Here is a 16,158-nt window from a genome sequence, read left to right as displayed (position 1 = left end):
AACACAAAGTGCATATTTTACATTCCTATGTCCTTCACATAGATAAAAAATATATATTTCACTATATACTGTATATGTAATAATATTAGTATAAAATATACCTATAGGAATATATATATATATATATATATATATATATATATATATATATATATATATATATATAGTAAACAATTTCCAGTTCAGCCCACCGATAGCCAACTCGCCTGGGTGCAATGATATAGCATCAAATAGGAAACAAGAGAATGCACTCTCAGGACTTTTTAAAAAAAAACAATTTAATGTTTTTTTTTTAAAAAGTCCTGAGAGTGCATTCTCTTGTTTCCTATATATATATATATATATATATATATATATATATATATATATATATATATATATTTTTTTTTTACAATAAAAATAAAAATAAATGTATGTGAAGAACATTGGAATGTGAAATATTAATAACTCCTGTTGGGTTAGTGCTCAAGCACTAAGCGTAAGCATTCGTTTTTTTTCTGCACTCTCCATTGAAGTTTACTGGGGAGAATAAGTTAATGTGGTCACAATATTCGAAGATCTTTGGTTAGCGTGCGTCGGGTTTCGCTCTCATGCAAACTTTTTACTTTTAACTTGTAATACCCCTACCCAATGCGTGCAACAAGCAAAATTCTAGTGAAGTTTACGCTTGAGCAAAAGCACTAAATGGCGCCACTTGTGACATATCACAGGATACAACTCCGGGGCTAGATTACATCTCATCTTCAACTCTATCTCTCCAAAATCTTCCATTTGTATTTAAATATTTGCTAATTTCTATGTTTCATTTTTCCAACAGACCACAGAACCCTCCTATAAAGCCGCAGCCTCCTTTGCGTCCCCCACCACCCAGACCAGTCACAACCCCTCAATATAACTGGAATAACTATGTCTAAAGATGTTTTATTTCGAAATCCAGGAATAAAAAAGAAAAATATAAAGAATGTACACCTGCAAAATCAATAAAGTTTCATAAAATAGGTTGATCAAGAACAAAGAACACTTTTTTACTCAACAGTTTGTTGTTAAGAAAAAAAACAAAAAACTTATCCTGTTGCCCATCTCAATCAGTTTAGGGTGAATCTGGTAAACCTGAATGAACCACAACTTGAAAATGAAGACATAATGAAGGATACACATGTACTTTATCACGGAAATGGAAAGATACTGTGACATTTTTACTGACTTTTATATATGCACTTTGATGGATTTTGTTTGTAATAATATATTGTACAGGATATGCAATAAAAAAAGCATTATATATGCATTTATTATATAAGTATGGTCTCCTCTTGTCAGGAAGCTTATCTCCTTGAATTTATTATTTCTTATTTATTGAGGTTTAAATGTTCTATACCAGGGGTCATCAATTGTGGACCTCCAGAAGTTTTGGAACTACATTTCCCATGATGCTCAGCCAGCTGAAATGAAAACTTCTGGAGCTCCACAACTGATGACCCCTGTTCTATACTGTATATATGAAGAAGAATTACTCTAAAAGGGACATTAAACACCTCAAGATTGTAATATAAACTATGTAATTATGCACTTTAAAAACAAAAAAACTTACTTTTGTGATTGATTCAAATTGAGCAAGTAATTAAAAAATAAGAACCTTTCCAATTTACAAAAAATGCAAAAGAACAGAGGGGTGCCTCATGTGTGGTATCATCAGTTGAAAAGATGCAAAACAAACAGTAGTAGAGCCAAATGAGTACTCACATACTCCAGAAGCACACCTATGTGCTAGTAGGGATGGGCTGCAGAATTATAAAGGTGTAACAGCTCACCCTTCAACCAGTGCTGTGACGCTGGAAATAAAGTAAAAAACACAAAAAGAAAGCACTACATGTACAGACCATTAAAAGTATAACCAGCAATATTTCTTCAGTGATACAGATGGGTACTCACATACTCCAGGATCACACTTATGTGCTGGTAGGAACACGCTGCAAATTTTAGGCAGGTGTAACAGCTCACCCCAGATGTAATCTCTTGATGCTGTTGGAGCAGCAGTCCAAATAAAACTGCACCAGGAATCAGGAGTGTTTCTTGAAGGTCACCAAAGGCAGTTGGTAGGTAGAGAAATCCCCTCAAAACGTATTTATAATAAAATAAAAATATTTATTAAAAACAAAAATAAAACTACACAACACAACAGTTGTTGTAGTAGGTGGATTATGGGGTTAACAATATTCCCCCAATATTGCAACGCGTTTCTCGGTTTCAAACTGTTTCATCAGGCAAAAACGCGGGAATTCAGTCATTAAGATTTCATTTATATGTTGTTTGAATTATTTTTTATTATGCACATATAGATTGTTATGATTGCATTGCCATACTTTTAGCGCCCCCTTCTGTTTGATATTTAGTTATTTTTGTACCTTTCCAATTTAGTTTCATTATAAAATAATACATAATTTTTTATATGTACCCTTTCTAAAGCAAAAGCTCTTACTGAGCATGTGTGATACAAATGTGATATGGCAGACCATATAAAGTGTGATGAATCTTGGCCTTTATGAATCTATATAGTGATTAAAGAAATCCTGAGTTGCTGACGTGGCATAGACTTGAAGCCAGTGACGTGCAGTGACGTCAGAGACTGGTGAGGCAGTGGCTAGGATACGCCTTCATTCTTTAGATATCCTTTGTTGAAGAAATAGCAATGCACATGGGTGAGCCAATCACATGAGGTATCTATGTGCAGCCACCAATCAGCAGCTACTGAGCATATTTAGATATGATTTTCAACAAAGGACATCAAAAGAATGAAGAAAATTAGATATTAGATGTAAATTGGAAAGTTATTTAAATTTGCATATGGGTTTCATATGGGTTCTATGTCCCTTTAAATGGTGTCTTGGAAAACTGGTCAACTTAGTAAACATCTGATTTTAGTCTAAAAGGATTGTAACAGAAACACTTGCCAGATAACACAATGCTTGCTCTGATTATGAGATCTAGAAATCCATGCCCATTAAAATATGTTTAAAACATACTTTTTACTTTAAAGGGACATGCCACCCACATTTTTTCTTTTATGATTTATAAAGAGAATGCAATTTTAAACATCTTTCTAATTTACTTATATTATCTAATTTGTTGTATTCTCTTGATATTCTTTGATGAAAAGCATATCTAGATATGCTCACTAGCTGCTGATTGGTTGCTGCACATAGAAGCCTCGTGTGATTGGCTCACCATGTGCATTGCTTTTTCTTCAACTAAGGATATTTAAAAAATGAAGCAAAATAAATAATGGAAGTAAATTGTAAAGCTGTTTAAATTTCTATTCTCTATCTGAATCATGAAAGAAATATTTTGGGTTTAGTGTACCTTTAATGCTGTAAATTATGCTTATAGATTCTTTCATTACATAAGGGATGAGAGAGAGTCAGAGGGGGAGGAAGAGAGACAGAGAGAGAAAGAGACCATGGGGAGAACAACACATAAGGAGAGAGATGGATAGATAGAGAGAGAGAGAGAGAGACACACACACACACAAGGGGGGGGGGGGGGACCACTGCATTTTAAAGTAATAAAACAGCAGAGCTACAGAGAGTTCAGAAAGTAAGACTATACATTAGTACAGAGGCAAGCTGCTAAGTTAGTGGGTGTAAAGTTTGAGTAAACAAAATACAAAAACGACCCTGCTGTAAAAGAGTAAAAAAAAACACTAAACCACAGGGGAAGAACAGAACTCTTTTTTTCACTTTAGCAAAGCTAGCAGGTTCACAGGACAGCAACAAAATATATGAAAGTTGTTTTTTTTGCATTTTTTTTTTTGTTTTATATGATTTAACATCCAGCCCCAACCCTATGTTCCACTTACTAATGCCTCTCGCTGGATTGGTTCAGCCCAAATAGGACTGCCTCAAATAAGCAGTTAATGGGCCATGCAATGATCTTAACCACTTGCATCCAGTAGGTGGCGCAGAATGTTGTGTAATGGTGGGCAGACCTGCTTGTGCCTCTTCATTGCACAACATATAGCTTTGAGAAAAAAAAATGCTGGGGAAAAAAAATACAATTTTTTTTTAAAGCCAATAAAAAAAAATATATTTTTGCCCATATGAGAGGTGAAGCACTGCCTCACCTGCCTCTAGTGACTGCACATCACTGCTTGAAGCTTATATATAACTTGTTTTGATACAAAAAAATGCTGAACAAAACAATATGTATTCTAAAAGAACAAATGATTAATCCGTGGTTGTGACACACCGGATACATCTAGACAGGAATAAGAGACACATAGACAATTTTGCAAAAACTAATGTAAGAAGTATTATTAGAGTGTATATAGAGGATTGGGGCCTTCTTTCATTGGTCTTATCAATTCAAGGGCAGACGTGTCGTTTGGATATTAAGTTGAAAGATCTTCTATATCGTTCGGGCTAAAGTTGGCGGGAATCCCCAGCCAAAGTGGAACATATTTGATATATTATCTGGTGATGTAGTGATTTATTTTATTTTTATATAAACAAGTTGTTATTATACATTATTAGATGGGATATTTAAGTATTTGACTGTTGAAATACTTGTGTTGGTTGATGGTGTTATGCTGACAAATCATAAATAAATAACAAACTTATTCACAAAATAAATTTTATTTAGGGGTAACGATGTTTAAGGAAAGAGTTAACGTCAAAGACGTTACTATTCCCGGGTGGGATGATTTACCTTATAATGATGTGGCACATGAGGTAAAGGAGCGTGGTTGTGTGAACAATGGGACTTGACTCCTAAAGATGCTAATCTTGTTGATGCAGTTAAAACATTAGAGGAAGTGCCTGTTGAGAGAGGAAAAGCAAAAAACAATAAAAAAAACAGCCCGCTTTAGCACGGAGGCTATGGATAATGTGTACAGCATATAGGGAACAACATATGAAAGCAGAAAATTGGCATAAGCGTAATTTAAAATTAGAAAAACACATTGCTGAATTAGAGGTTAATATTATGGTAGCGCAATGCAACAATAGGTTACTTCGAAATAAGTTGAGAACTTATCAACATGTAGCTGAAGTAGCTGCGATGAAGGTAGCAGCTAATAAATATAAAAAACGAAAAGGGAAAGTTAGTAAAGTTAAAATCAGGAAATATATAGTTACAGCCCAGAAAGGCATCACATTGCAATGTTAGGACCAGTCAACATTGGGACAACTTGTAAGTTGGTGACTGGCTTAAGCAAAACATGAGCTTAGGTGATTTCTTTTTTTTTTTATTTTGCAATATTTAAATTGTTTTGATAATATAGAAGGGGATGTGCGGAAATATTCTATTTAGTTTAATTATTTGGTTGTTTGCTTGCACCCCTAAGAAATAATATTAATAAAATAATTTTGTAAAGTGTGCAGAAACATTTGTATTTAAAAGAAGACTAACCATCTTCAGTTGCCCAGTTGCTCTCATTATAGTGCATTGGAAGTGTGTATAAAGCCAGAGAGGCTCATTCTCCGATGCATAGGCTATATATGTGTTTATTTTAATTTATGAATGTTTTGACAATAGACTACAGTGAACGTTGATGCTGCCAAGGAAAATGTGCTGTTTATTTTACCTGAGCTTTTCTAAGAATGTTTGAATTAATTAATTAAATCACTAAACTTGCTGGGGGCAGCAGTGTTCATATTCATTTATATCACATTCCATATTATCCGCAAGCAGCAGGTTTGGTAGAGATAATGAATGGTTTATTAAAACAGCTTTTGAAAGAATTAAATAAGTGAGTATATTGACGATGGAGAGATAATCTCTCACAAGCTTAACAGATTATTGATAACCGCCCCTATGTAAATTTGCAGATACATTGGAAAGGAGGTAATGTACAATGAGTTCCCACTTTAGTGGATACTGGGGCGGAGGCTACTTTAATTTATGGCAATCCCAAAAAATTCAAAGGGGCAAAAGTTAGCAGAATTGAAACCAGGAGAGGTAGAATTAATTAAAACTGAAATAGAATGCCAGATACCTCCTGAATACTATAAAACAATTAGCCTCAAGATCTAGCTTATATATGAGGGGTATATCAGTACTAGGAGGAGGTATAGATGCTGATTATCAAGAAGAAATTAAAGTAATTTTAGTGAACAATGGAAAACAAATATTACATATTCAAGAAGGGGACAGAATAGCTTAGTTGTTGATGATTCCATTGTTCATGGCAACTATGAAAGAGGGTGAACCCCCAACTACATTAACAGTAAGAGGGGATAAGGGCTTTGGTTCATCAAATATTAAAAATGTAGGTGTTAAATATGGATTTAAAATATTCAAGGACCGCCAGATGAGGCTGAAGTAATTGCTGTAGGCAATGATAAAACTTTATTAGTAATGAGACCAAGTAAAGAATAATGGGAATATATACCTGAGGACAAATGTTAACTTCGAGAATAAAATTGTGTTTCACCTTTTACAGATATGGCTGAAATTCAGTATATGGATTCTTATATAGAGTGTGATGAATGTGAATGTCTTCTTGGCCTATTTGAATCTATGTAGTGATTAAAAAAATCCTGAGTTGCTGACATGGCATAGACTTGTAACTTATATATAACTTGTTTTGATACAAAAAAATGCTGAACAAAACAATATGTATTCTAAAAGAACAAATGACTCATCCATGGTTGAGGCATTTGTGGGACTGGATACATCTGGACAGGAATAAGAGATTCATACAGTTTTGCAAAAACTAATGTAACAGTATTAGAGTGTATATAAAGGATCTGGGACCTTCTTTCATTGGACTTCTCAATTCAAGGGCAGACGTGTCATTTGGATATTAAGTTGAAACTCCCAGATCTTCTATATCGTTCGGGCTGAAGTTGACGGGAATCCCCAGCCAAAGTGGAACATATATGATACATTATCTGGTGATGTAGTGATTTATTTTATTTTTATATAAACAAGTTGTTATTATACATTTATTATTTTAGATTGTTCTTTTCTTTTGTGAATAAACTATTATACCTATTAAGAATAGCAAGGAGTTCAATTATTGCTTTTAGCATATGTATTAAGGTATACATTTTATTAGGAAATACAGCATGTGCAAGAATTTACAGTATATACATATATGAGGTTGTAGGAGGCGCTTGTTCATGGGGGTTCCCAAGGATTCTGCTCTGTCCATGGTCTAATGAGAAATTTCACATTGGCCATAGTGTTTCCAAACACCTTGTAAACAAGTGTAAAATACTCACAGAATAGTATTGGATAAACGGCTCCACAAGCGGTCAAGAAAAGGAACAAAACTTATTTGGCTATAAAAGGTATCTTAATTCAGCTCAACATGTTTCAATACTTATACCATATTTTTCAAGAGCAGATAAAACATAGTATGGCTTACAAAAAGTCATGTACAATGCCGCATTGCAGGCGGCTTTAAATACACAAGCATAAAACATATCTGATACCTTATTGGATGAGGTCAGACTTACACCCGATAACATAAAAACCTATTTGGGAGTTGAATACTGCTTACTTTAGCAGTTAAAATAAAACCTAATTAGGGGGCGGAGCCAAGCCGTGCAGGAACATGGCCGCAAATCTGTAAAGCTCCGTGTCTGCCTTCTCTCTTAGCAAGAAATACCTTATTCAGGGCCATACTTTTTACATGCTGGTCAATACTCTATCTGCCTAAACCTTCCTGCCATTGCATCCAAGCTATCAGAGGGCTAATTACAGACGGAACCACTCGCCTTTCTACCTGCATCAGGCGCGGGACTACAGCGCCACTTCCCCGCACCTAAAATTACAACCGGATCTCCTCTGCTTATCCGGATTCCTCCGGCCTGCTGCCCGATCATTTGAGAGATCCTTGGATGCGGTCGACAGAGCCGCTCTCACCTTAGCTGTTCCCAGTCCATACTGCGCTCTCAGGGGCGTAGAGGCCTATCTGCGGACGAACGCCGGAACTCTAACCTTTTGCTGCAGGACTTATTACACTTCCCGGTCTCCATCCGAAGTCCCCCACTAAGGTACCCTGTAATATTTTGGGTCTGGTTGTGCGATTGGTCCTGGGCATGTCTCTGTAGGAGGGGGGCTGAGCAGAACATTGAAACCGCTGGGCATTTCTACAACAAATAGCGGCCATTATCTAGATACGCCACGTGGCCTCATACCCTAATGTGTGCTGCTGGACAGTTACTGTGAGACCTGGTTCTTACTCATACAAAATCACAGGCTTTAATTTTATTAGATAAGGGGAACAAGGATCATTGAAGCTTGCCGGTATTAAACACTACCCCTTCTGCAGCCTCAAGGCCTAACAGAGATTTTTTCAAGCTATCTGCGCAATACCTCTACCTTTTATTTTGCCGATGCTGATACGCTAAAACTGCATATTAAAGAAAAGAAATCAGCAGCAACCTGCCTGTACCCCAACACAGCTTCAACTATATTATTAGGGCCTTACAGGGGACTGTACAAAACTTATATACAACACTGATAGTCCCTACCTACTTGTTGCTAGTGGGATGCTAGATACAATTTTGTCTCCCTCGGCACTAAAATACAATCCCTTGCTGCCTGCTACACCAAGCTCTTCCCTGCCTCTTCCTTCCTCTATATTAACTCTTGGAGAAACTACTACAGAATACCTCACTCGTTCATCTGGAGGGCCCGAACCTAAGATGGCTTCTAGGAAGGGACAGAAATCTGATAAGCCAAACAAATCACTCTCCCAAACCCCTTCAGTATCCTCCTTTTTTCAAGCTTCAGATTCAAACCCAGCTTTATCTGATACCCTTTTGGAACAGCCGGGCCTCCCAAGCCTAAACATAAACCCGAATGGCCAACAGGACCCGCTACATGCTATCCAGGAAAGATTGAATACGCTTCCTTCCAAATCTGACCTGGACTCTCTCAAATCTTTTATTAAGGAAGAGATGAGGGACCTCAAAAGAGACCTCAATGAAATGGGCGCTCGCATGGATTACCTTGAGGAGGGTCAGGAAACCTTGAATAATCTAGTCAGTATGAACACACAACAACTCTCTATCCAGGACTCTAGAGTCCAATCTCTTCAGGACAAAATAGAGGACTTGGATAACCGCGGACGCAGGAACAACTTGAGGTTCCGCGGTGTCCCAGAGGAGGTGACTCCTGACCTCCTTAAAGGTTACATTATTGGCCTAGCGCAACATCTCTCTCCTGGATCACCACCACTATTGCCTGAAGATCTGGACAGGGCACATAGGGCATTACGCCCTCTACCTAAACCTCCACTTCCTCCACGGGATATTATTGTTCGATTCCTAAGATTTTCATCCAAAGAGGACGTGTGGCAGGCAGCAAGGTCCCAACGATCCATATCCTACAGGGGCCACTCCCTCCAGATATATCAAGACCTCAGCCCTTACACGGTACAGAGACGCAAGGAGGTTAAATTTATCACTAGTGCTCTTCAAGACCATCACATTAAATATCGTTGGGGTTTTCCCTTCAGTCTAATTATTAACCATAATGGTTCACAAATTATCTACAAAGACTTTAACGACCTTGACCACCTATCCCAAGCTCTTAACATTCCGTTCAACAATCCACTGGACCCACCCGTCTTGGGCTCACCCCAAGCTGAGGAGTCAGGGCCTTCACGGCCGCTGGGACAAAGACCACAATGGCAAAAAATTCAACCCAAGAGAAGAAAAATGGACAACCTACCACCCAGAAGTGATTCCCCGCCCTCTGGATGATCTACTTCCAGGCCCTGGTATAGGAACTACCCATTTATCTCCTATTGCTTTCTTTCCACCTGATGTTCATTGACCACCCTTTTTCGTGGATGGACCTCGGGCCTTCTTACATGGGCTGACCCGCAGCGCATCAACATATATTTAAACTCTCGATACCCACTTGGCCGCTTTTGATGGCCTTTCTACAACCCTGACCTCATATTGGTAACGTATAAACAATGTTTATATCCTTAGTTTTATGCCTGATGTTCAATTTTGATTATATCTGTTACCCATGCCATAGACTATCCCTCCTGGCCCTTCCAGGATGGCAGCTACACAACCCAGGCTATGAAGAACTTTGCCCTATGGGTCACTAGATGTTCCTGGACATTATAACTAAATAAATGTTTTGTTCTGTTATTCTCACTAAATGTTATTATCTGTTATTACACGTTATGTAAATTATTGATTGAACCTCCAGTAAACGAGACAATAAGCCTTTCTTAGATTAACATAGCCTATTTCCCTCGTGGCCACTACATACACATTTTTTCACTGGGTTATGAGGATCACGTGTAATATGCTTATATTGGCCTATGCAAGTTCTAAACTAAACTCTATGCATCTCTTCTCTAGCCTGTAGCAGCAATCACTCCAGTTAAGCATATGTTTGAAATGTTAAGAAGCTTAAATATGTGAATTCTTTCGTGCCTGCACTTTCATCCCTAAACTACCCATGACATCAATGCATAACTATCATTTCACTTGCTAGGCTGCGTATGTTTAGTTTTTATCTAGACAACCCATGATTATAATGTTTTGCTGTTATCTCGCTTAAATACTCAAATGTTTTACGTTCCATATTAACATATTGGCCCAGACCCCAGTCGACTGACATGCATTTCTTTGGAAAACAAGGCTACCATGTTTAAATATTCAACCCTGATTCCTAACGTATGTAACATAACCTAAGAGTATGTTAGGCGATACTTTCCCCCCTATTTGCAAGGTGTATTACAGTCTGTTTCTTTCACTTTGCATAATTGTTACTGTTAAAACAATGCTTATTACTTTCTATTATGCTTTTTCCCAATTTTCAATATGTGATTTTTGTCCTTTTATTTTAAACTTTCCTTCCTCCCCTTCCTTCTGTCCAGCCTCGGTAATCTCATACCTATCCCTAATAGACGTCGCTATACTTTTGCTTACATCGGCTGATTCCGTTAAATCCTTAGCCAATGAATAGCTCAAATTCTAAAGTAAAAATCCTCTCACACAATACCAAAGGCCTTAATGGCCCTAATAAACGGTCTATGGCTCTGAGAGATTACAAGAGACACAAGGGAGATATCCTTTTTATTCAGGAGACCCATTTTAAAAGGGGTAGCGAACCCAAAGCTAGCTTTCGGAAATTTGGACAGAGTTTCTTCTCCTCTAATACCACGAAACATAACGGGGTTGGAATTCTGATACACAGAGGACTCCCCTTTGTTGCATCCTCCACTTATAAAGATAGGGAGGGAAGATACTTGATCCTGGTCGGTTATCTATATCACAAACCACTGACACTGGTCAATATATATGCCCCCAATGTTAACCCAGCTCCCTTTTTTCACCAGCTTAGCAATAAAATCTTAGAAGTAGCTAGGGGTAGCCTTATATTGGGGGGGGATTTCAACACAGCTTTTGACCCAACTCTAGATTGCTCGTCTGGCACATCTTCTATACCACAAAAAACTTTAAGGCAAATTAAACATTCCATCTCATGCCTAGCTGTACATGACACTTGGCGCCTTCACCACCCAAACGATAGAGAGTTCACCTTTTTTTCAAACCCCCATCAATTATACACAAGAATAGACTACATTTTTGCCGATGTCTCTAGCTTATCTTCTATTGCTCAGACTCATATAAACCCCATAACATGGTCGGACCACGCCGTCATCACTTGCCAACTTCACTGGCAGCCCATTGACCCCTCCACTTCTCGGTGGAGACTTGACGACTCCCTACTTAGAGACCCCAAGATCTTTATCCAGGTACAGAAAGCACTAATTGACTATTTCCAAACAAATGACACCCCTGATGTCCACATACACAATATATGGAACGCCCATAAATGTGTTATCCGAGGGGAATTAATCGCCCTCAAAGCAGCGAAACGGAAACGACAGAATGAGTACCTTAATTCTCTTTTAGCTGACATTCATAAACTACAGGACCTACATAAACTACACCCCACAAGTGCCTCATTAACAGACAGCATCACACACAAAAGAGACCAGCTTCGTATATTCTTAGGCGTAGAGGCTAAGAACAGAGCCCTATATCTTAAAAAAGTTTATTATGAAGGAGCAAATAAACAAGGCAGGATGTTGGCCCGACAGCTCCGAAAACGTACCAACAAACAATATATCATGGGATTACGCGACCCTGGAGGTGCTAGACTGTCCACCTCCAAAGATATCTCCCAGGCCTTTAGAGATTACTATGACACCCTTTATAACATCCGTAGAGGTCTCCCTGATCCTTCCCAGACAGAGATAACAGACTACCTAAGAGATATTAACCTTCCTAAACTGACTGAAGACCAAAGGGACGAACTAGACACTCCATTCTCGGAGGAAGAGCTCCTACAGGCTATTACCTCCCTCCCCTCAGGGAAGGCTCCCGGTCCCGATGGTTTTGGGAACTCTTATTATTCACTATTTAAGGAAATATTATCCCCACACCTATTAACATACTTCCACAGCATAGACGAAGTAGGCGCTTTCTCACCACCTTCGCTTCAAGCCCACATCACTGTACTCCCCAAACCTAACAAATCCCCAGATTTAATAGCTAATTACCGCCCTATCTCACTTATTAATACTGACCTAAAGATCTTCGCTAAATTAATTACAAACCGTCTAAATAGACTTCTCCCTTCCCTCATACATAACGACCAAGTCGGATTTATCCCCGGGCGAGAGGCTAGGGACAACACGACACGAAATATACACCTTCTCTGGCATGTCTCAAATAAAAATATCCCAACCACGTTCATATCCACTGATGCTGAGAAGGCGTTTGACCGGGTCAACTGGTCATACTTAAGAGCTACCTTACATGCTTTCGGCCTTGGCCCAACGACCCTTCAACGTATATTCGCCCTATACTCTTCGCCCAGTGCTCGTATTTTAGTAAATGGCTCCCTATCCCCTCCGATTGAAATCACAAATGGAACGCGACAAGGTTGCCCCCTCTCCCCCCTTTTATTCGCCCTATTCATTGAAACCTTTGCTTTAAAGATTAGGAATATGCCAGAAATCCAGGGTGTCACAGTGGAAGGCGATGAATTTAAGGTCTCGTTATTCGCTGACGACATCTTATTTTCTTTGACAGAACCCGAAACCTCCATCCCTCCCCTCCTATCTGAATTTTCCCTCTTTAATAAGCTCACGGATTTTCTTATCAATCCAAACAAATCTGAAATATTGGCCCTCGGCTTATCCACCCATTCTGTCAATGTCATCAAAAATTGCTGCCCCTTGAAGTGGTGTTCTAAAGCTCTCAAATACCTGGGAATATATCTCCCTCTGTCGGTTGACGACTTATTTCATATTAACTACACACATATCAAAACCGCAATAATGCGGGACCTTTCTTCTTGGAGCTCAAAACAACTCTCCTGGTGGGGTAGAATCCACACTATAAAAATGAATATCTTCCCAAGATTACTTTATATTATGAGTACGGTCCCGGTGCCTTTACCTCCTAAGTTCCTCACCCAAATACAAAGCCTAATCAACTCTTTCTTGTGGAAGAAAAAACCACCTAGAATAAATAAAAAGACCATGCTGCTATCGCGGGAACAGGGTGGGTTGGGTCTACCCGACCTAGATAACTATAGAATGTCCATTCACTTGCAAAGAATTCTGGATTGGAGGGTGGGAGATGGTCAGAGGAGGTGGGTCCGACTCGAGAAACAACTTAATCCCGACTTGCCACTAGCTTCTATATGCTGGAACCCTAAATTCCAAGAGCAAATCAAAATACTACTTAACCCCATCACAAAAGAGACTTTCACACAGTGGAAAAGGGCTTCTTACCATCACCCTTGTCTATCCTCTAATCCCGGTCCTTTAACTTCCCTCAGAAATAACCCTGACTTTTCTATAAATCTCTTACATACATCATTACCTATTACCACTAATGACGATGACATTCTCCTACATAACGTCACCACTAACGACTCCATAAATACTCAAGCACAACTGATAGATAAGGGCTATGAATGGGCGCGCAACTGGTTTTCATACAGAAGACTCCATAACTATATATCCACACATAAACATAAAAATAACATGACTCGTCCTCCAACTAATATTGAGAAACTCTACCTCTTAAACTCTCCAATTAAACACTCTCTTTCCGCTATATATAAAATCCTCACCCAACCCTCACCGGGTAATCTTCCTTACTCCATAGAAATGTGGGAAAGGGAGCTGGGAATAATTATTTTACCTCAAACAGCCACTAATATATTCATTAATACCAAAAAGTCATCCACCTCAGCATCTATCCTAGAGACCAATTATAAAATACTACACTGCTGGTATCTAACCCCAAGGAAGTTACATCGATTATATCATAACACCAATAATAAATGCTGGAGATGCGGCCACGTGGGGAGTGGCATGGGCCACATGTGGTGGTGGTGCTCTCAACTAAACCATTTTTGGTACAAAATAATAGATGAGATCAATACTATATTACGTGCGTCCCTACCAGCTGATCCCCTTATCTGGCTGCTAAATAAGTCCGTCAAGCTCCCTTTTAAATCTCTTCTTCCTCTGTTCAGAATATTCACTAATAGCGCTAAAATCCTGATCGCCAAACGCTGGAAAGCGAAAGATGTTCCCACTCTGGGAATGTGGAAGGCTAAAGTGACCGAGTTACTAGAGCTAGAGGAATATTCAGTCTATAAGAGAGGTGGCACTGACAACTTTATATCATTACAAGCAATATGGGATGAATACATTAAAACAACGACCCCTAAGTAAGTTAATGGTGTCTAACTTTAAATAGAGTGGAATGCCGCTTTTTAATAAGATTCCGAGGCTGGACAGTCCCCCTCCCCTCCCTTTTCCCTCCCTTTCCCCCCCTAAATTTTTTGGCTATAACAAGTTTTTTTTTTGTCTTTCCTCTCTCTTCCCTATACGATACTTGTTTACAAATGTTTGGATCTGTGCCGTTCTTTAACATATTTAATACTGTAATGTATACCACAATGTGCATATGTGTTGTTGGATGTGTACTGATTCACTTCAATAAAAAGATTTTGACTAAAATAAAACCTAATTAGCATACATATAAAAAGTATAAAAAGCATTTATAATTCATCTAAGTTAGAACGTAAAAATTCATACCTAAACAATTGATATATTAACAGCCAATAAAAACCACTAGACCTCCAGGCAGACTGATTATTAGTGGAATAGATTCCCTTACCTCTAACTTGTCGGCCTTCATTGAATATTTCCTCCAGCCCTATGCTCAACAAGCGAGTTCTTATTTAAAAGACACTCGACATGTTCTACAAATACTGAATGAAACAGTTTGGCAAGATAATTATATATGGGTAACAATGGATGTCGCTTTGCTTTACTCTATCATTGATCACAAGAAGGGGATAGAAGCAATCAAATGGAAGCTTTTAAATTATCAGAGGGGAGTGCTTATCCATATTGTATACCTTTCCTTGTCTACTTATATACATATATGAGCCTGTGATTGGCTGATGGCTGCCAGATACAGGGGACAGGGAAATAAATGGAAACTTTGAAATATGTTTGGAGAAAAATCTACTTCAGAAATAAAATTCAAACAAAGTGTTATTGCATTGTCTTTTTTATTATGAATATGTTGATTATGAAATTCTACCGTTTTTAATGGTCCGTTAACCCTGAAACTTGTGGGTTTTCCATTTCTACTTGACTTTTAAGATGAATTGAAGCAAGAACAATGAATAACTTAGGGTCAGGTGGATAAAGTAAGAATGAGGATGATTCGTTTGGAGTGGGAAACACATTAAAAGGGATTTTCTGAAAGCATCAAATAAAATTGTGGATTGTGTGTTTGAAGCAAATTTTAAATGTCATCAAGTGTAAATAAACTTGACATAACAGGGGCAAATGTATTTAACTAGCCTGCTGAAGTTCCTCTACTGTTGACTCAAAGATTCTCTGAGGTCAGATTCAAATCTACATTGTTTTTGACCTTTGACTGTCATATTTGCACCTTGAAAATATATCCAACATTTATAGGGTCTCTCACAAGACACAACTAACTCACAAATCCTGACTCAATGACTAGTCCTACCCCATGAATTTAGCTTCTGCGCCACTTCAATACACCATAACTCTATCTACTAGACTTCTTCTCCCGTATTTACTGCTTATCAGTGTAGTTTCCTTATTAT

General features: G+C 38.3%; 1 protein-coding gene across 2 annotated transcripts in view; it reads left to right on the top strand.

Annotated features, from left to right (window-relative positions):
* The window catches only part of LOC128640217 (disintegrin and metalloproteinase domain-containing protein 9), a 176,032-nt gene extending 174,735 nt beyond the window's left edge, over positions 1-1,297 (top strand). For both annotated transcript variants that reach the window (XM_053692617.1, XM_053692618.1), the window contains exon 22: positions 818-1,297. In XM_053692617.1, the coding sequence (XP_053548592.1) occupies positions 818-914 (97 nt within the window). In that variant the 3' untranslated portion in view covers positions 915-1,297. The remainder of the gene's footprint in view (positions 1-817) is intronic.
* Positions 1,298-16,158: the final 14,861 nt, after the last annotated feature.

The sequence above is a fragment of the Bombina bombina genome, chromosome 9 (genome assembly GCF_027579735.1).
Source record: "Bombina bombina isolate aBomBom1 chromosome 9, aBomBom1.pri, whole genome shotgun sequence".
NCBI lineage: Eukaryota > Metazoa > Chordata > Amphibia > Anura > Bombinatoridae > Bombina > Bombina bombina.
The sequence above is the reverse complement of the archived record's forward strand: the minus strand, read 5'-3'. Positions and strand labels throughout refer to the sequence as shown.